Genomic DNA, 21564 nt, shown 5'->3' on the forward strand with positions numbered 1-21564 from the left:
TGATTACAGCCCAGGTGTCCTGAGTTCAGTTAGGGAAGCCACTTGTGTGACACCTAGTGGGTAACTAGGTATTGCACCCTGTGGAGCAGGAGCCTATGAGTATGTACTATCATAGTACAAAACCATGTAGCCTTTGAGCATGCAGAGGCATGCTACCTGCATTGCACCAGGCAGCAAGCAGCAAGGGCTTGGACAGTTGTCATGAGGGAGGAAATTCTCCAATAGGATTAGCAAGCTAGCCCACTCCGTACCATCAGGCTCTCTTTACTGAGTAATGAATAAGCTGATTGAGTTATTTGTGCAGGGACAGTTTAACTGTAAATTTCTGTCTTATCCTGGGATGCCTAGCTCTTGCTCCATGAAACTTATTAGCCAGTTGGATTCAAGTAGAGCTCCATCAGGCTGATTCTTTGGAAGAGAAAATGAGGAGCACAGTCTTGACAACAGTCATGGAGTTGGTTGGAGGTGTTATTCTGTATTACTTTCATGACTAGGGAAAGACAGAAAGAATATGATAGAAGGAATGATTAGTGTTATTAACCATGATGCATAGGGCAGTGGCAAGGAGCACAATTGATAAAGAAGTTTATTCTTTACTGTGCAATGGCTTAGGGCATATCATATGTGGGGATTGATGATGGGGTATTTTTATTTCTATTGCTTATGACATTATAACATTAGAGGTAATTTGGTATGTGTAAAGGCTGCTGTTGCTGTGGTTGAATACATTTCATATTGAGGAGGTGAAGAGGTATTCATCCAATATACTATTGTACTGGACAAGTATGATTGATTACTCTGGAATTTGTATAGCAAAGGATACATTCAGTTCCAGGAAATATTTTTAATAGTCTGGCAAGAACATAGTGCATTTCTTTATATAAAATGTAGGTCATTTGTTTGTGTGTCATGAAGTCATTTGTTCTGCCTTTAACTCAGAATTGTATATTAGTGTTCACCTAACAAGTGAACTGAAAGGTTCATTTTCAGCAACATTAAGTCTGATTAGATTAACTGCAAATGCTTTGGATTTAGTCTGTGCTTCATTGGTTCAGATTCGGGAGACTTATGATAACAGTCTATTTTTTCTTTCTTTTTTCCAGGAGAGGTGGTCAAGATAACATTGAGCAATTCTTCCTCACATAATCTAACAGTAGTCAGTTATGCTGAACGCAATGGATCTAAGCGTGGATCAACATCACGAATTGCAAACAATGCATTAGCCTTGAAGAACATAAATGGAGAGGCAAACTCAATTTTTGAATCAGAAGAGGAAAAAGCCAGAAAACTTCTTTACTGTTCACTGTGCAAAGTTGCTGTCAATTCTTTGTCACAACTGGAAGCGCATAATACAGGTTGGTTATTTGGGAGAGCTTGCCATTTGAAGTATTGACTATTTTTTTAACAATGTAATACTTTTATTTCAGGTAAATTGCTGAAACCCCAGTTTGGAATTTATCAGTATTTTTCCTGGTAAAATGGAAAAAAATCAGTGTCCCTGAATGACAAGTTGTCTTATTCAGATGAGTGATCATGCATCAAGTAGTATAGAATATTTCATATACAGTTTGTGGTTGCAGAACCCTATCTTCTTAGCAGATTGTATGCTCCATCAGTTTGGTATGTAGGTGTGTACTGTCTCTTGTCTGTTTATGTTTATAGCAGTGTTCACCTCTGGCAGAATTGTAGACAACGATATGTTATATGCTTTTTCACTCTAGTGGGTGGGATTTAAGTTGATTTTTCAGTTGAGGAAGTCAGCTGTCTGCTGGTTTTGTTTCTTTTTACAACTTTGATACATTGAATTGATAAGCGTGGTTGCCAGGAAGTAGAAGACTTGTTCTTGTTCATATTTGTGTTCACTTTTCCCACACTGTCCAAGTTTCCTGACAGATTTCTGTTTAGAAAACTTCTGGGTAATCCTGATTAACCACAATGGCCCAAAAGAGCTTTGTTCCATATCCATAGGACCTCAGTGGAAGAGAGAACATTCCAGTTTACTCCCTCCTGATTTATTTGAGATTTTTAACAAACATTTTGTTCTTTGTTCCAGCTACTAGATTCAGTTTAGTGGATAGTCTTATAGAACTTAAGTTGTATGTTAGAAAGCTAAATTTTAATCAACTTTTCTCTAAAAATGAGATTGACACACAAACTTTGCAGCAAGCTTTGCAACGGTGTAGTACTTTCAACCCTCCTCTTGTGGAACCCTTATCATTCTTTGAAAAGATGTGTGAGAACAATTTAAGATCATTTGATTTTAGTGTGTTCAATCACAAATTTTACAAGTTAACAAAAGAGAAAATATTCTATTCAATACATTCCATTAGACCTAACAAGGGTGATTGAGTATTTTTTATGAGTACATTTGACTATAGTAGTAAAATGTAGCAATATCTGAATATGGAAGATTTCTTTGAGATTGTATCTACAAATGAGATTAATTTAGCCTATACAAAACTTGATAGTTGGCTTTATGACATTTCACATAATGGTCACATTTCAAAGGCTACTTTTAACTATTTAGACATTGGGAAAAATTGATCCCTTCCATTTTGTGGAATTCCTAAAACCCACAAGGACATTACTGATACATTTTGAGCCCAAATCACATGTGTTGAAGGACTCTTGGCAATGCCTTGTGCAAATTAGTCGTATACTCTGTAACAATTAAGTTTAATTGTTACTATAGATGTGAAAGATTTATTTTTAGTCATATCACATCAAGCAGGGATGGAGTAGATCAAAGAGGCATTAACTATTGTTTCCAAAAAGCCACAGGATGAAATTAATTTATTATATGAAAAGAAGGATATTGTTTTGAAGAACAATTTTGTTTATTTTGATGGTGAATATTGCAAGCAGATTAGAGCTGTGACTATGGGTACTGCCTCTGCTCCTGTATTTGATAATATTTTACTGGTGTGGGAACACTTTTTATTAGGAACAGTGATTATTGAAAATGTATTTACTTATATCTTAGATACCTGGATGACATTGTGATTTTTAGGTGCTGTTTTAGGTTGTTTAAATGAACGTATTAGATATATTAACAATACAACTTAAAGTTTACTAGTAATTCAAACTTTGATCAGATTGACTTTTTGGATATTACTATTAAAAAGAACAATTTTGGGGTCGATATGAGTCTAATATTTACAGAAAAGGACATTTTTGAACAGTTTTTTGCACTACAACTGTTGTCACCCCTTATAGCAAAAAATGAATTTAATTAAGAGGAAATGTTTTCAAGTATCTTGGTTAGTATCCCAAGATTTTACTTTTGTAAAGGGAGTTAGGTTTCCTAACTGATCTATTTTTAGCAAAAGGATACCACCAAGAAATGGCTAGAAAGGCAGTAGATGAAATCATAATGTTGAGAGAGGTATAAACCAATCCTGGATGAGGGACTTATTCCCAAACAGGTTGAAATTAAAAAAGATGATTATTGCAACACTATGATTTTTCTCTTTTGGAACTGGAACTACAAGTGTTAAACATTTAATTATTAAAAATTGGAAATTTATCATTGATTTATATAATTTGAAAGAAAAATTAGGAGAACATCCCATTGTGTTTTACAGCAGGGGTAAAAATACAAAGGATGTAGTAGAAAGATATAGTGGAAAGATGTAGTTCTTAGGGAAAAATATGTGTTTGCAACATGTGATGTCTGCAGTCAGTGCGGGTTTATCTACGATGGTCCCAATATTATGTTTGAGTCTTACCCAAAATTATTAACCAATAATGAAAAGTTTAATTGGAATACAGCAGGCATTATTTTATATTGAGAGTTACCTTATGTACCCTGCATTTTAAGAAAGGAAAACTGAAAGATATGTAAAAACTATAATTTACAAAGACATAGCATTACTACAAAAACAAAATAAAAGTTAGTGAAGGAGAAAATATTTCAATTTTAAAATACCCCAAAGGGGGGAAGCTATGCTATTCGAGAAAGATTATAATTAATAACAGAAAATATACTAAAAAGTTGAGCGGGTAGATGGCTTACATGGCAAGGGAGGGTCAAAGGTAACAGATGGAACATTGGCAAAATATATGCACCTAGTAGCAATGACTCATGGAATTCTTCAACAATATTTTTGAATGATGCATGCAAATAAGACAGGAGGGTAGGAAAATCATGGGGGAAAATTTAATGCAACAGTAGAACTGGAGAAGGGCAGGCTATTTGAAAGAAAAAATGCAACACAAAGGTTAGGCATGTCTTGGAAAAGTATCTGAAAGTAGGTACATGGTTAAATATATAGAAGTAAAAACACCCATAGGTCAGGGAGTGCACTTTCATGAGGAATATCATGGCTGCCAAGCAGGCTTGATAGGATGCTGGGAATGAAAGCTGCTGAGGAAAGGGTGGAGAACATTAAGTGAAATTGTACTTAAGACCATGCACCATTGGTCATGGCTATTACTGTGGGTAATGTAATGCTAAGGAAGGATGGAATAGAGATTAGCAAGCTATAAATGGAGAGGTGACAGAAAAATGGAAAAACAGAGGAAATTATTGTAGCAGACAGTACAATTAGGTAGAGATGTAGTCATAGCCTGGAAGTAAGGAGCAGAAGAAGCATAGAAAGTGAGATACTGGAAAAGCAGAGTGAGAGTACTAATAGGCACAAATAAACGTAGGAAAGGAAGAGTGTGGTGTTGCTATAAGGAAGTAAGATGGATGTAGGAGTGTGTAAATGTTGAGATGGAAAACAAAGAAAGGGGGAATGCAGTGTCTGTTACGTAATTCTGCTATTTCAGATGGATTTGCATTGTGCTTACTTAAAAAAGGTGGTTTATTAATTCATGTCTGAAAGACTGAAAGGGCAGAGTGGATGTTATTTGGCTTGGTACAAATCTCCAGATTTTAGGGTCAAGAAGACTGAAACAATGATTGGCACTGGAAAAGTCAACAAATAACTAGATAACTGGTAATGAAACTAACAATCACCAAACCACTCCCAATGAAGCAAACAAATTCACAGAAAAAAATGCACTTTATTTAGTGCTTTCATCTGAGTATATTGATAGACTTCTTCAGAATAAATTAATTAATATTACAAACCATTTATAAAACCCTCTCATAGTATGTGATTTAAAACAAGTCAGTGAATCTTGAAGGAGTGTTGTTCTTTCTGTGATGGGCAGCCACTTTGACTTTTCTAAGGTAATACAATGATATTCCTGCCTGGCTGAGAGGTTAATGAACCTACAGGTGCTGTTTTCTGTAGTCTGAAGTATGATGCATTGTTTAGTGAAGGCAGATGCAACTTGGTGTAGGTCATACTCAAGTTGAAGAAGTAGTACTTATAGGTTCATAGGAGGTTACTAGGCTGTTGTTCCTAGGGCCTTTATAAGCCTAGCCATGTTATAACCTTGTTCACTTATTGACCAAGTTGTAGGGTCTATATTTGCAGCTTGTGTCTATGATTAGCACCGACACCCTTATCCAGAAGAGACATATGTGACACCCCTGGGGTAAATTTATGGTCTCCCATCCAGTTGTCTAAGTTACACTTAAATAGGGTAAGTGAGGAGCTCTGTTTTATGTGAATTGGGAGTTTGTTCCAGAACAGTGGCAATCTCTGGGAAACATATCTGTCTCTCCAGCATGTCCTGCTAATGTCACAGGCTAGGTTAAGATCCCTAGAATGAGTGAATCTTTTCCCATTTGACTTTTGGATGTGCAGCATTTCCATTAGGGCAGGACCCAAGACTGCTTTGTAGGTCAGGCACAAGTTGCCTCTCAGCAGCCTATAAGATACAGAGTACAGTGACAGGGCCTTCACTCTGTCCATGTAGGTCATTTCCTTATGGTTGTTCTACCTGTGAGGGATAAATAATGAGAATAGATGTTTGTTGACTTTATATTTGATGAGTTGGATATGTTACTGTAAATTCAAAATGGGGTGTAGCCAAAGTTCCAGTATTTCTAGGAATGGGCTGTTTCCAAAGCTTGTCCTGTGTTGTTGTAAACCAACAGCTTATCTGGACTTTTCAGAGTTTTTGTAGGGTTACAAAAAGAATGGCTTTTGTTTTTGTAACATTATCAATCAGCTTGTGGTTGTGAGTTGAGATGCTGTTTTTTAATTTGTAATGGGGAAGTGTCCTGGCTATAGATGACTAAATTATCATCATGCAGAATAATATGTATTTTGGAAAGGTCAAAAAGAAGCTGGTTAATGAAGGTGGACTGGAATAGGTGATATCATTGATCTCTGTGGGACCCTCTTGGTGATACAAGTAACGAGTGAGGTTACTGGACCATTGGCAAAATATATGCACCTAGTAGCAATGATTCATGGAATTCTTCAACAATATTTTTGAATGATGCATGCAAATAAGACAGGAGGGTAGGAAAATCATGGGGGGAAATTTAATGCAACAGTAGAACTGGAGAAGGGCAGGCTATTTGAAAGAAAGAATGCAACACAAAGATTAGGCATGTCTTGGAAAAGTATTGAAAGTAGGTACATGGTTAAATATATAGAAGTAAAAACACCCATAGGTCAGGGAGTGCACTTTCATGAGGAATATCATGGCTGCCAAGCAGGCTTGATAGGATGCTGGGAATGAAAGCTGCTGAGGAAAGGGTGGAGAACATTAACATTCAGAAAAATTGTACTTAAGACCATGCACCATTGGTCATGGCTATTACTGTGGGTAATGTAATGCTAAGGAAGGATGGAATGGAGATTAGCAAGCTATAAATGGAGAGGTGACAGAAAAATGGAAAAACAGAGGAAATTATTGTAGCAGACAGTACAAGACAATGACATGGAGAGTAAAGAGCCGAAGGAGCACAATTTATACTTGAAAGTGTCTATCAGATAGGAAGTTGTTAGATAGTAAGTCTTTAAGCCAGTTTACTACTTCTGGGTTGAGCAACTTCTAGATGAGGGCTTTGGAGAAGGGAGTGATTGGCTGGGTCAAATACTTTTTCTAGGTAAACAAAGACAGCTGCTGTCATAGGACCCTTGTTTCTCTATATATAATAATTGCTCTGACCAGAAGTTATGCTAGAATACTGAGAAGATTCTATAATGCTGTAGGTGGTATGCAGTTTGGGTGTAGATTTACGTCTTGAGTAGTTTGCCTAAGGTAGGCAGGATGGAGATGATTATATAGCCATATAAGGAATATGGGTTGAGAGACATGGGAATTGGAGTGACCTTGGCTATCTTCCATTGTTTAAGCATGACAGTATGTATTATATGTGAGTCATAGAGGTGCTTAAGGAGTTGTAGGATATGATCTTCACACAGGTGGATGAACCAGTGGTGAAGACAGGCAGTTCTTGAGGGTACATTAATTGTGAATTTTTTTCCAGTTCTTTAAGTATTTCCTTAGTGTAAATGGTTTTAATTAGATCAGTATTAGGTTGAAAATTGGAAAGATTGCTGTTGTCTTTAGGGGTAGAGAAATGTAATTGTTTAGAATGTCATAGGAATTGATATATCCAGATGTGAGTCTGATGGCATCTTTTTGATTTAGATCTTCTGGATGGGAGTAGTCTGCAATATTAGTGACTAGTTCTCAGATGTTTTTTTCTGATTGGCTATTGAGGAGTTTTGGGAGGAAGTGAGGGAGATCGGTCTGTGCCTTCTTGCGGTCAGGCTATTTAGTTATCATTTTTGTCAGTTGTCTGTTGAGAGAGACTGTTTTCAAAGCTGATAGGCTTTTCCTCTACGATTGTAGTGGCTTTTAAGCTCTATAGTAATCCATGTGTTGTGAGATGGTTTAATGACCCTGCTAACATTGAGGAAGTATTTGTCTTGGTGCATTAGGAGGAGGTTGGTGAATGAGGAAGCAACAGTGGAGGGGTTCATGTCAGAATGCTGTGCTGTTGCAGTGTTATGACTTCTGAAAGCAGACTGTATTTGTTTTCCTTAGACTTAGGTCAGAAGGTTATAAGAGATGGAGCTTTTTTTTTTTTTTTTTTTTACAGGAAATGGAGGTTATTGGGCAGTGGTTACTAAATGCAAGTGGGTGAACTATTAAACTATGAATAATTTAGAGTTTATTTGTGATAACTAGTCAAGCAGAGTGTGACTTCCTGTAAAGAGGTTCGGTCTGGTGAATTTGGTTACTAAGTGAGTGGGCCTGAGGTTAATTAGTATGTTCTGTATGTTAAATTTTTGTTATTTAGGGGGCTGATATTGAAATCTTCAAAGATGATCAGATGTTTCTTGGGATTGACTGTATCTATTATGTGTTATATCTGTGAGTAAGGTAGTGAATGCTGTGGTAAATGTTAACAGTCAGGACTACTGTTAGAGTTCAGACAGTTTTTTTTTTCTGAGGTTGATAATGATTGATAGCTAGTTAAGGTCATAGTCATTTTTTGAAGAGTTTTGATGTGAATTGAGGCTTTTTTGTTTTAGGATTAGGGTGCCACTGTCTATCCATTTGCCTGGTCTTGCACTGTAAAGATAGTTGTTGTGAAGGAAGTAGAAATTGAGGATTGAAGTATACTTTTAACCCATGACTCAGTAAAACTTATGATGTCTGGGTTATGGGAGACTGTGAAAGAATGTTTTAGCTCATGGTTGCTGGAAATACTCCCAGCATCAATCAAGGCAATGCAGAGTTGTTGTTTTGGGTGAAACAGCAGTCTAGGATTACTTTCAACAGCACTTTGGATCAGTAGTATTTGGATTAGTGGTGTTAGCTTGATTGTAAATTGGAGGAACTTTTTTTTTCAAGGCCCATATTTTTGAACAGTATTTGTTGGAAGTTTAGTAACTGGGTAGAGAAAGTTCCAGCTGCAGAAGGGAAGGTGGCTACTTGGTGACTTGTGGTGTAGTCAGGATTGGTTGTGGATTTAATTTTGTATAAAAAAATGAATGTAGTAGGTAGGGGTTTAATTTGCTGAAAAAAAGTATGTAGTGCCATGGAGAATCATTTGTATTTGTTGGTGCCTGCATAGATTGAATAATTATGGCTAGGAGAATTTTAAGGAAATGACTGGCAACATTGGTTAGTCAATGGTAAGTGGTAAGGTGAAAGTGAGAGTATGGAAAGATGTTGCCAAGTAGTGGAAATCAGTGAATGGTTTGGTTTTGTGGCTTATGTTGCAGAATATGTTATAAATACTTTTTTGGAAGGTGTGAGTGCTGTTATTGCAAATTTGGGAAGTTTGATTTAAGTGGGAGGGATGTGTAGGGGATGGTTGGGAAACTGAAGGTAGGTGGGGAGATAAGTGTTAAGTATTGGTAACTACTTTGAGTTAATGATGACAAACATCAGTCTCACCCAGTTCCCTTACTACAATGTCCCATTTTCCCAATTGACCATAGCAGCAAGTCAGGTTAAAACAACTAGGTTTAAAAACTTTTGGCAAGGGGGCTGTGCCAAACTATACCTCCAGATGTGAGTGCTGTACCTCCACACCCCTCCAGTTCCTAATCTACTTTCAAAGTTGCACAGCCTCAGGAAAAGGTAAACTATAAATATTCCCTTTTCTTCAAGTTTGTGAAACCTTGAACACAGTATGTTTAAAGATCAAAGGGAATAGGGCAAAGTCTCCACACGTGGATGCAGTTTAACCTCCCTGTAAAAAATGTATTTATATGTTTTTGTTTATTTTAAGTATGCCACTGTGATATACTGGGCAAAGGATAGAGAGTGTTGGGATCCAGGGCACTGTATCATTGGTGGCAGTCAAAGTATACTCATCTGTAGCATTCAGTACTGTTAACCATGAGCATCTTCTTACCAACAAAAAAGTATTTGTTTGGTTCCATATATTCGTAGCTTAGAGGTCTTTCATACTAAATATAGATGCAAATGCAGTGCTTTAGTGTTCATGGCTTATGTCCAGTTGATCCAGACTTCAGTCGTAGGATCAAGGGAACCAAATTTGTTCACTGAAAGCTTGTTTAGCTGACATTATCATTAGTTCTGTCAGTCTCTGCTGCAATCATCTTTTGATTTGTTAATTCTAGTATTTGTTTTGGTATTTCACTTTGGCTGTGGTTGTACAACTGTGGATTTAGCATATGAGTATATACATATGTATATATATATATATATATATATATATATATATATATATATATATATATATATATATATCTAATGGGGTATGGATGGCAAAGCTGCCAGACAGGGAAAATGGGATCAGTGCACCCGCATATAAACAACCTTACTTTTATGTATGGGATTTTCTTCATCATAATAGTTTTGCAGTACAAACAGAGATAAAGTTTCCTAAAAAAAATCTGAAGAAAGACAACATTGTTAAGCATCATTCTAATATATGAAAGGTACTTAACAAAATGCTTTTAAGCACATTTTACCACCACTGTGCTCCAGTGTAATATTAAAGCATAAACAAATCCCAGCACAGAACCACAGAATAGTGGGGAGAGGCTAATGCAGCTTTAAATGCTGTTATACACTTCACCCTGCTGCACTTTTCTATGGTTTGTGTCAGCACTAAGTGTATTACAGCTTTCAAAGCTATTACATGACAGAATTAAACTTTACTTGTGGCATTGGTCTGTGAGGCAGCATTAAATATTTTATAGCTTTCAAAACTGTAAAACACTTTGCAGTCCTAGACTTAGTTTCTTTTTTTTCCCTTTATCTTACAGTACTTTGGAGCAGCTAAAGTTTCATGTACTAAAAATAATTGTATGACAGCACTAACATGTTACTATTTTCAAAGAAGTGAAAACTCAGTCCTGCACATCCTCTCCCTCATTCTATCTCTCTAGTAGTACATGAGTAGGCTGCTGGGGAAAGGAAGGTGTGAGAAAAGCATGAATGTGGTAGAACATTAGGTGTTTGGAATGACTGGACTAATGAAGTGTTTGACAAAAGTAAGGAAGGGGACAATAGGGAGGTAAATCCGCAGTAGTAAAAACAAAAGAGTGCTACATCGCAGGGACATTACCTATGTCAGCATGTTGTTACCAAAAGGAAGATCCCAGGCGAACGTACAACCACAAGTGCAGGTAGCTCTGGGAATGTGGGGTCAAAGAAGGCCAACAAAGACATAGGAAATACAAGAGGAAAGTAGCATTATATATATATGTAAATAAAGGGATTAGTTGTGATGTCAGGGAGGAGGGAGCAGAGTAACTTACACAAGCATAGAAGAACATGAAGATAACAGCTAAGGCAAATGCTGTAGTAGTCATATAAGTGGTAAGTAAATTGTTGAATATACATGACTGGCCACTTGACAAACCAAGATGAGAGGAAGAAATTGTAATGGATAGAATTTATAAGCTTGTCTGTGCAACAAAAATGTGAAGCATTTAAATGGTTCGGAAGCTGAACGGGGCATCCTAAGATCTAGGACATGCAAGGGAAAATGCATTTGTCAAAGTCCTGCTCCAGGATATATTTAATCAACTTGAGCATGGTGGCAGGATGAACACTAAGAAAAAAGATGTAAGGTCAGGTAAAGTGAAATGTGTGTGTGGGTTGGAAGTAAGGGTGCAAACATTAGTCATGCAGCTGTGTGGGTTGCTGTAGCAGAGGGACAAAGGCATGCATGCAAAACAGCGCAGGTATGAGATTGTAGGGAAGTTGGTAAGGAGGGTAGAACTGGTATGAATCCAAGGTTCAGCCAAATTAAAAGTGGTTACAGTAGGTGGCATGTCTATGGAATAATGATACTGTAAACCAAGATAACTGTTAATGTAACATGAGCATTTAGCATTTAAAGGCGTGGCAACCTCATAAGCAGCAATGTATGGAAATACTGAAGTATATTTTCCATAAGATTTGAATGCCTTTAAGGAGAAGCAGCATTTTGGAATTAAGAACCGTTGCAGAAATTATGTACATGGTGTGGCAAGGAACACAAGATAAAAAGTCTATAGTTGTGGCGGAAAAAGCAAATGCTGAACTGTACAAAATGAAAAGTTAGTCAATTGAAAATCAATATTTAATACTGTGTTTATCACTCATGCTGCTTCAGTTATAATTCTAGTAAAGTGAAATTGATTACTTCAGTTAGGCACATTAAAACTGTGAATTCCTTCTTTTTAATCTGGAAGATTAAAACTGAATAATATAGCTGTATGCTTCAATTTTTGATGCAACAATGTTTGTGTTTTTCTAAAGATTACATTCTGATGAAGTCTGGTAATTAGCAAATTGTTAAACTCACGTAAATCACTGCTTATAAAAAGGAGATATAATGTAACACAATTATACAATATACTACTAGCATAAGAATGATAGACTAAATGAGCTATACAAAGCCAATATGGACTATTGTGAAAAAAAAAACATTTTTTTCTGCATGTTAAAAAAAAAACTATATATATATATATATATATATATATATATATATATATATATATATATATAATTTCTTCTTTTAAACTGTACCAAAATGCTTGCAACAGATGTAGCAAATGGATGCTACAGCTTATTCCTTGCCTGTATGAAGCACTGCAGCGCTCATGTATTAGCTGAAAAAAAAATCTTCATTTAAACTGTAGCAAACTGCTTACTAAACAGTTGCTATGGTTTATACCTTGCCTGCATGGTGCACTATGGCACTTATGATTTAAAAAAAGGATTGTACTAAACTGTAGCAAACTCTTTGCTACAAATATAGCAAACAGTTGCTACCGTTTAGATCACACATGGAGCACTGCAGCACTCAGGTTTCCCTGCAAATGCAATACTGACTTTTAAAATATGGTATTGTACTAAAGAATGATTTGGATGATGGAGATTTCAGTGACTTGATAGATGATCACACCCACCCAGCACAATATACCAGAGCCATTGCCCCTCTCACCCGACCTTAGTTTTGCTAGTAATTTTGAATGTCATTGCACTTCCCCAGGGCCTTTCCTGAGAGTCAGCACCAAAGCAATAGAGAAAGACAGACACAGGGGAAAGAGAGATATTATCCCCACTTGAGTAGCCTGGTTTTGGAACTGGTGATGTGTATAAAGGTTAAGGCATGTAAATTTAACTGAAACTTTTAAAACTTCTACACAAACTCCAAATCCTTCCCTAGCAGTGGCATGACATTCCCTGTCCCAACAGTCAGTTTACATCTTAACCAGTCCCTTTCCTGCCTATTGCTTATCTGGCCTCGCAGCAGACACTCATGCTTTTCCTTGCAGGTAGTGAACCAACACAACGGCACCTTATAGCTTAATTAGATTGAGTAAAGATGGACTACTAGGGAAAAACAGGCAGCATATACTGTATCTGTAAAATAATATATTTATAAAAAGAAAATGCATTATAGTAACATACGAGGTTACTGGTAATTTTGAAGTCTGTATAGTACCAACCATTCCATTTTGCAACTATTAAAACTATTTAGAGCCTGAAAACCTAGAGATGGAAGTATTCAAGGACCTTGATTAAGACAAAAATGAATTTCTGGTTTTCATTTAGCTAGAGAAATGGGAACATAAGCAGGATACTGTTGCACTTAAAATGATCAATGAGCTCTAGAAAAAAGATGCCTTTTAGACTAATGCCACAACATGAACAGACATGAAATGCCTCATTAATTTACAGTTTAATACTAGTCCATGTATTAAAAGTTTCCATTTGAAGTGAATGATTTTTTCCATGATTTTTTTAATTATACTTTGCTTCATATAATGACAAATTAAGTGCTATGAATAGAAAAACACGAATCATGAGCATTACTGAAATGAGATACAGAAAGTGAATTAATCAAAGACTTGCTAATGTGGAAAGTATTTATTGTTATTTTTATTATTATTATTATTATTATATGTGTTTGCTAGGTTATCGACCACAATGGCCTTTTTAAGCCTAGCAGTGCATTCCAAATCTCTGACAAGTTCTGATACCATTGATTAGTATAAGCATGGGCCTGGGAGGTGAACCACTTGCAGGTTACCTGTGTACACTAGAGACATAGGTGCCAAACCAGGGATGAATTTCTGGTTTTCCATTCAATTGTCCAAGTTGCACTTGAATTGAATTAGGGAGGAACTCTCCTTCACATGGATGGGGAGCCTGTTTCCCAGACAGGGTAATCTCTGGGATACATACCTATCTCTCCAGCAGGTCTTATTTATATAACAGGCAAGGTTTAAGTCTTTAGAATGAGTAATTGAGGTGCTGTTTGTTTTGTGGATATGCAGGAGATCCATCAGAGTGGGGTCTGATAATGCCCATATGCCAGGCATAGGTCTGTCTTCAAAAGCCTGTAGGAGACAGAATACAGGGATAGGGTCTTGAGGTAGTCTGCATAGGACATTTTACTTACACCCTGTATTCTTTTAGTGAGGAGCCTCTGTGGACATTACAATTGTTGGATATGCCTGGTTAGGTACATACCAAAGGGAGCATTGTACTCAATGACAGGTCGGCTGAATGACAAATACAGTGGAACAATGACTTCCTTGGACTTAGATGCCTTACCTTTGTTTATAAGTTGCATAGAATATAATATTACATGATGATGATGTTTATCATTATTATTATTATGATTATTATTATTATTATTGTTATTATTATTCAGAGCTGTGACAAGGCTGTATTATGCCCTGGACAATGCCTCTTTTTGCTGCCTCCCAGAAGCATACATGGAACTGTACAGATTTTTGCAGAATGTCCAGATTTCTCCATAATATTTTGAATCTGTTTTTCGCAAAATTGTGGTTTTCTGTCAAATCATTCCAAATCATTGAAGACTAAAGTCAGAAAATAATGACAGGCATTTGAGTTTCAGACTTTATACCATTTAGAAAATTCATGCTAATGCAAAATGTGTTATTCTATCAACTTTCTAAGTTTGTAAGAGCAGTATATGAAAATTGTCCCTATTTTTTGGCCTATTTTTTTTGGTCTCCCAGACTAGAGTTGATGACTAAAGGGAAAAAAAGAGGAATAAAAAACTGTAAATAAATAAATGCATCCATCCATTCATACTACTCTGGACCAGTAATCAGGGAGCCCGAATCCTCACCACTGACACCTGTGAGGGACGTTCACTTGGAACAAAATAAATACACACAGTATTTCCAGATGCAGCTGTCTGTACCAAGCACAATTTCCCTTAAGAGCACACAGGGAACACACTCAGTGTGGGGTCTGGGTTTCCCTCTCTCTCTCTCCAGGCCCCCTATAAGACTCCTTACTGGCACAACTATAGAACTGAGTCCTTAGCTGAGTGTCCCAGGCCAAGCCCTCCATCACTGTCTCTCTGTGAAACCAGTGCTCTGTGTCCCTTACTCCAAGTAGCTGACACACACACACTCTTTGAGACTTGATTTTCCCAGACACACACACACACACACACACACACACACACACACACACACACACACACACACACACACACACACACACCTGGGAAAGGCTGCCACAGATTTACTAGCTATGTTCCTCTGCCCTGAATATGAGGTAGATACTACCACCAGGACACTCCAAAGCCAGCTAAAAGGTATCTGGGGCTGAGCTTAAGCTCTTCTCTTCCAGTATCTTCTGTTACAATGTATAGCTTTTTGTCAGTTACAGTCGTACAGTCTGACATACATGTATATTTCTTTTCTGTCCAGGAGTACACACTGTTGGTACATTTTTAACACAAGCAGCTTTATAAGTAAATTTTTCAACACAAGCATGTACACAAATCAGTTTGATATACATATGACATATAATTCTTTACAAAACTCCAGCTAGCTATGCTGGCATATGTTCACTGCCCTATTTTTCCTGACATTGCTGGCAATACCTCACATCATCACATCTCTCCCCGCTTTGAAGATTCAAGCTAGTTTCTCAAGTGACCCTGGAGAAACATTGCTTGAGAGGAATGAGCCTGTCTAGGAATACATTAACCCATACCCTGTCTTGAGAGCCCATCTGCATTGGCATTGCTGACCCCACCATGATGATGCACTGTCATATCATTTCCCTGCAACCCTAGGTTCCACCTTAATAACTTGGCATTTTGCTGTCTGGCTCGATGTAGCCATGTTAAGGGATTTTGGTCTGTAACTACAGTGAATTTCGTTCCATACAGGTAGGGTTGATGTTTCTGCAGTGCCCATACTATGGCTAGACATTCTTTTTCTATAGCTGCATAACATTCCTCCCAAGGTTGGAATCTATGGTTGAGATATACATTTGGGTGCACTTCTCCCACTGAGGAAACCTGGCTGAGTACAGCCCCCACCCCATAGTTTGAAGCTGCCATCTGCACAACAAATTATTTGCTGTAATCTGAACTGGCTAAAACAGGCGGTACTTCCAAAGCCCTTTTAAGCTTTTGGAATGCCTACTCAGAGGCTGGAGTCCACACAACCTTATCTGGCCTGTTTTTCTTCATCAGGTCTGTGAGTGGAGCAACTATTGTACTGTAACTGGGAACAAACTTTCTATAGTACCCCACTGTCCCCAAGAATGCCCTCATCTGCATTTTGGTAACAGGGGCAGGCCACACCTGAAGAGCTTCTACTTTGGCAGGTTCTGTCCTGGTCTCACCACTCCCACTCTATGTCCCAGGTAGGAGACTTCTGCCATAACCACCTGACACTTACTGAGCTTAATGGTTAACCCTGCCCTTTCCAGTCTGCCCAGGACCTCCCTGACATGCTGAAGCTGCTCATACCAGGAATGGCTGTAGACGACAATATCATTTAGGTAAGCAAGGGCATAATCTCCTGCTCCTGCTAGGACATGATCTACCAGCCTCTGGAAGATTGCTGGGGCATTTTTCATCCCAAAGTGCATCTTTGTGAACTTGTATAATCCAAAAGGAATCACAAAGGCTGACCTCTCTCTAGCAATGTGAGTCAAGAGCGCCTGACAGTAGCCCTTGGTCAGATCAATAGTGATCAGATACTTAGCCCACCCAGCTGTTCTAAGGCTTCATCTGTCTTAGGCGTGGGCTAAGTATCTGACTCTGTGTGACTATTTAGTTTTCTGTAGTTCACACAGAACCTGGTGTTGCCATCATTCTTTGGTACCAGCACCACTGGGGTGGCCCAGGGACTGCTGGACTCCTGGAATACCCCCAGTTCCAACATTTTCTGTATCTCCTCCCTCAGAGTCTGTCTGACTCACTCAGGCACCCTGTAAAGGGCCTGCTTGATAGGCCTTTGGGGTCCTGTATCCACATGGTGTGCACTAGGTAGGCGCACCCAGATTTCCCAGTGAACATGCCCCGAAATTCCTGTAGCACTACTTGGATTTCTTGAACCTGGGTAGGGGATCGCCTCTGGGACATTGCTAACCCCTTCCACGGAGGTGTCAGTCCAAACCTCACCGAGGAGATCAGTCACTAGATCCCATCAGACTCCTCCTGCCATCCACTTCAAATACTCAGCACCAGGGCTTCCCTATCATGGTAAGGTTTCATCATGTTAGCATGGTACAATATGTGCCCCTGACTCCTGCCTAGCAGGTTTACCATGGACCTTCCTTACCACTTTGAAGGGTCTCTCCTAAGCTGCCTGCAACTTATTATATCTGACAGGAATGAAAACTATAACCTGCTGTCCCACAGTATACTCTTGGGCTTGAGCATTTCTGTCATACCAGACCTTTTTCTGCTGTTGAACTCCTGCCAGGTTCTCCTGGGCCAAGCCCATGAGCTCTCTAAACCTTTTTTCCTGAGGTTTAGGACATATGCCACAATAGACTCCTTGTGGAATTCACACTCACTCTCCCACTCATTATGAATCAAATCTAAAGCCCCCATCACCCTCTGCCCATACAGCAACGCAAAGGGTTAAAAACCTGGGGATTCCTGGGGTATGCAAACTACAGGTGGGGAAAATATTTGTCCCACTCTGTCTTAAACTGGTCTGCAAATACCTGTAGCATGGTCTTTAGTGTAGAGTTTAACCTCTCCACAAGACCATTAGTCTGGGTGTGGTAGGGGTGGTCTTTAGGTGCTTTAACCCACAGCGCTCCCACAGACAAGCCAGCAGGTTTGACATGAAACTGGCACCTCTGTTAGTCAACATTTCTCTCAAGAAACCTACCCTGCTGAAAATCTCTAACAAAGCATTTGCCACCTTCTCTACCTTGATGGAGGACAGAGGCACTGCCTCATGGTATCTAGTAGCATAATCTACTCCCACTAAGATATACTTCTTCCCTGTGGAAGTTGAGGTATTCAGAGGCCCCACAATATCCATAACTACCCTCTGAAAGGGCTCCTCAATCACAAGCAAAGGCATCAAAGGAGCCTTGACCTTGCCTCCTGCCTTGCCTCATTTTTGGTACTGCTCACAGGTCCTGCAATACCCTGCTATATCCCTTGAAATCCCAGGCCAAAAGAATTTCTGCATAATAAGTCTCTTGGCATGCTTTATGCCCATATAACCTGCAAAAGTAATGTCATGGGCTATGGCTAGAAGTGCCAGATGACAGACTCTGGGCACCGCCAACTGTTGTATTACCTCAGCCTCTAGCTATCCTTCAGGGGTCCAGTCTCTATACAGTAACCTTTTTTTCCAGTATATATACTTCCCTTTTCCTTGAGGATCATGTGTCTCCCTAGCTACTTCCCATAAGCCTCTTAGTGTAGGGTCCGAGAGCTGAGCCTGTCTCAACTCTATCTTTGAGACCGTTCCCAGTTCTGTTTCCACATGAAGCCCGGTCTCACTGTCAGCCTGGGTGCTACCACTCACCTCTGCCCTTGCAGTTACTCTGTCCCAGGGAACATCAGTACCTGCCAGTAGCTGTGGCTCACCTTCAGGCTCACTGCTATAGGGTAGTTCCCTCCCTAAAATAGCCACCTCACCAGCCCTGGCTTCAGGTTTGGGGTCTACCTGGGTCTTCCCCAGACTACCAGACCCACATGCATGTTTCTAAGCCTGATTGCATGTAACTGCATGCACACAAGGTGCTGCATTATCAAAATCATTCCCTGTCAAGACATCTGCAGGAATAGCCTCAAACACATCTACTTGCTTGCTTCCTTTTCTGCCCTCTCAGTCAAGGTGAACCCTGACCAAAACCATTTGGAATGGGGTCCCTCCTAAAGCTCTGACTGGGGTGGACTGCCCAGGCAAGTACTGCTCCTCTTTAACTACTGCAGGCTTCACAATAGTTATGTCAGAGGCTATGTCTGTCTTTGCAATGGCCTGTTTTCTGTGCTAAGGGCTTGTTCCCTCACCAAAAGATCTGCCAGTCTTTCAGAAGTGGTGACCTGACACTCACTCACCCAACTATGAAAGTAAGGACAGAACTCAGCAATATAATCACACACACTTTCATCTGCCTTGCGTCTATGCTCACAAAACGTATTCTGTAAGCTTCAGGTGTTAACTTAAAACATTGCAATAAACATTGTTTTACTTTATCATAGTTTAAAAATGAATATCAGACAATTTAGAAACAGCAGTTACAGGTTTACCATTGAGTAAGGGGGTCAGGAACCATACCCAGAGCCCTTGGTCAACATTACACTGTTTATGTGTTCTTTCAAATATATGAATAAAACTATCAACATTATAACCATCTGAAACTGTGGAAGTAATTTACTGACCTTTATTGCTTCTGGGATTTGGTTATTCCCTTCCCCATTACCTCCAAGACCCTGAGGAAGAGTCAGCATCTCCTTCTCATGTTGGAACTGTTTTTCATTTTCTTCCACCTCCAAACACCAGTATCTCTGCTGAGTCTTAATTCCATCTGTTTCTCTTTTTTCTTCAACCTCCAAATGCAGTAGTCTCACTGCTGATTCTAATTCCAGACATTTGACATCCAGTTCAAGTCTCTTTAACTACAGACAGATTTGTAAGGCCTCTGAGGAAAAAGTGAACTGTCCTGTTTCTGAGGGCTGCAAATTCCCATCACCAGACTGGTTATCCTCCTGGCTGCTGGTCTGAGCTGCTACTAAGGCAGAAATAATTTCCTCTTTAGTCAGGTTGGCATGCACCAGTCCTTTGGCTTTGCACACCTTAGCCAACCTGTTCTTAGTCAGCTTGCCATAATCCTCTGGTGACAACTTTGCCTGCTTTCCCTGACTTAACTAAACTAATAAAAAAATAAATAAAACTGTTGTGAAAATGAAACTCTGTATGTTTACATTGTGGCTGCTGAGAGTACACATACCTTTAGTGACAACTGCCTACAGTCTACTGAAGTTCAATTAATATCCACACCACTGCTCACCAATATGTGACATCCCTGCTCTGGGCCAGTAATCAAGGAGCCTGAATCCTCACCACTGACACCAGTGAGAAATGTTCACTTGGAACAAAAGTAGATAACCACAGTATTTCCAGATGCAGCTTTCTGCACCTAGCACAATTTCCCTTAAGAGCACACAGGAACACACTCAGTTTGGGGTATGGGTCTCTCTCTCTCTCTCTTTCTCTCTCTCCAGGACCCCAGTAAGACTCCCCACTGGCACAGCTATAGAGTTGAGTCCTCAGTCGAGTGTCCCAGACCAAGTCCTCCACCACTCTATCAATGAAACCAGTGTTCTGTGTCCCTGCTCCAAGTAACTGACACACACACTCTTTAAGATTTGATCCCCCCCACACACACACACACAGACCTGGGAAAGGCTGGCACAGATTTACTAGTTCTGCCCCTCTGCACTGACTATAAGGAGGATACTGCCACCAGGACACTCCAAAGCCAGCTACTCTATGTCTCTTACAAGGGAATACTGAGTAAAATGAATACTAATACAAATGGTAATGTTGACCAAACAGCAAGGCTTTCAGGAGCTGCCACAGTGTCGCCAAATAAATATAAGTACTCTCAAAGGTTAAAATATTTTCTAAAAGACCAGCCACGATGAAAAGTTTAAGTATATTTAATAATAAATAATAAAAGAACATGAAAATACTAAACATATATTTTACAATAAATACCAGGGTTTTAATCACAGGAAATATTAAAATAACACAGATGAATAGATTCACACAGATACAGAAAAACAGTACTTAATTAATCTCACTATATTTTCCTGACTGATCAAAAGAATTTGTATTCAGTGGTTACTTACTAAAGCAAGGCAAGATGAAGTAGGTGAGGAGTCCTACTTTGTCAGGTTTCACAGAGTGTTGTGAGACTTCTGTCTCATCTAGTATTAAAACATTATTTCAGTGCTGGATTACAGAATAACAGCACATACATCTGGTCATCTGTGTTCTCATTTACAAGAAACTAACCATAATCTCTCACAAATGTGTTATCATATACACAGATAGGGCTCTGCTAAAATGTGTTATAGCATCTGGAAGCCATAAAATCATTTTAACACTTCCACCCTTTCAGGTTAGCAATTAGTTCACTGCTAAAGACAACACAGCAGGATTCCTAGTCCTTGTTTTCACAGACATTTTGTCTCTGGCTGCAATCAGAACTGTAAGATACAATGTTTATAGCCTAAATTAAGTAAATTAATTTCTAGATGTTTTTCTAAAAGTTAGCTGGGGCTGAGCTTAACCTCTTCTCTTCCAGTATTCTCTGTTACAATATATACATTTTATCAGTTACAATAGTACAGTCTGATATACATGTTTATTTCTTTTCTGTCCAGCAGGACTCACTGTTGGTACAATTTTAATAGAAGCAGCTTTACAAATACATGTTTCAACACAAGCATCTGTA

General features: G+C 38.9%; 1 protein-coding gene across 2 annotated transcripts in view; it reads left to right on the forward strand.

Moving 5' to 3' along the window:
* The window catches only part of ZNF385B (zinc finger protein 385B), a 1204911-nt gene that overhangs the window by 1092573 nt on the left and 90774 nt on the right, over window positions 1–21564 (forward strand). For both annotated transcript variants that reach the window (XM_044075269.1, XM_044075267.1), the window contains one exon: window positions 1104–1355. In XM_044075269.1, the coding sequence (XP_043931204.1) occupies window positions 1104–1355 (252 nt within the window). The remainder of the gene's footprint in view (window positions 1–1103; window positions 1356–21564) is intronic.

Source organism: Protopterus annectens, chromosome 6.part0 (assembly GCF_019279795.1).
Source record: "Protopterus annectens isolate FY-2018-M chromosome 6.part0, PAN1.0, whole genome shotgun sequence".
Classification (NCBI taxonomy): Eukaryota; Metazoa; Chordata; order Ceratodontiformes; family Protopteridae; genus Protopterus; species Protopterus annectens.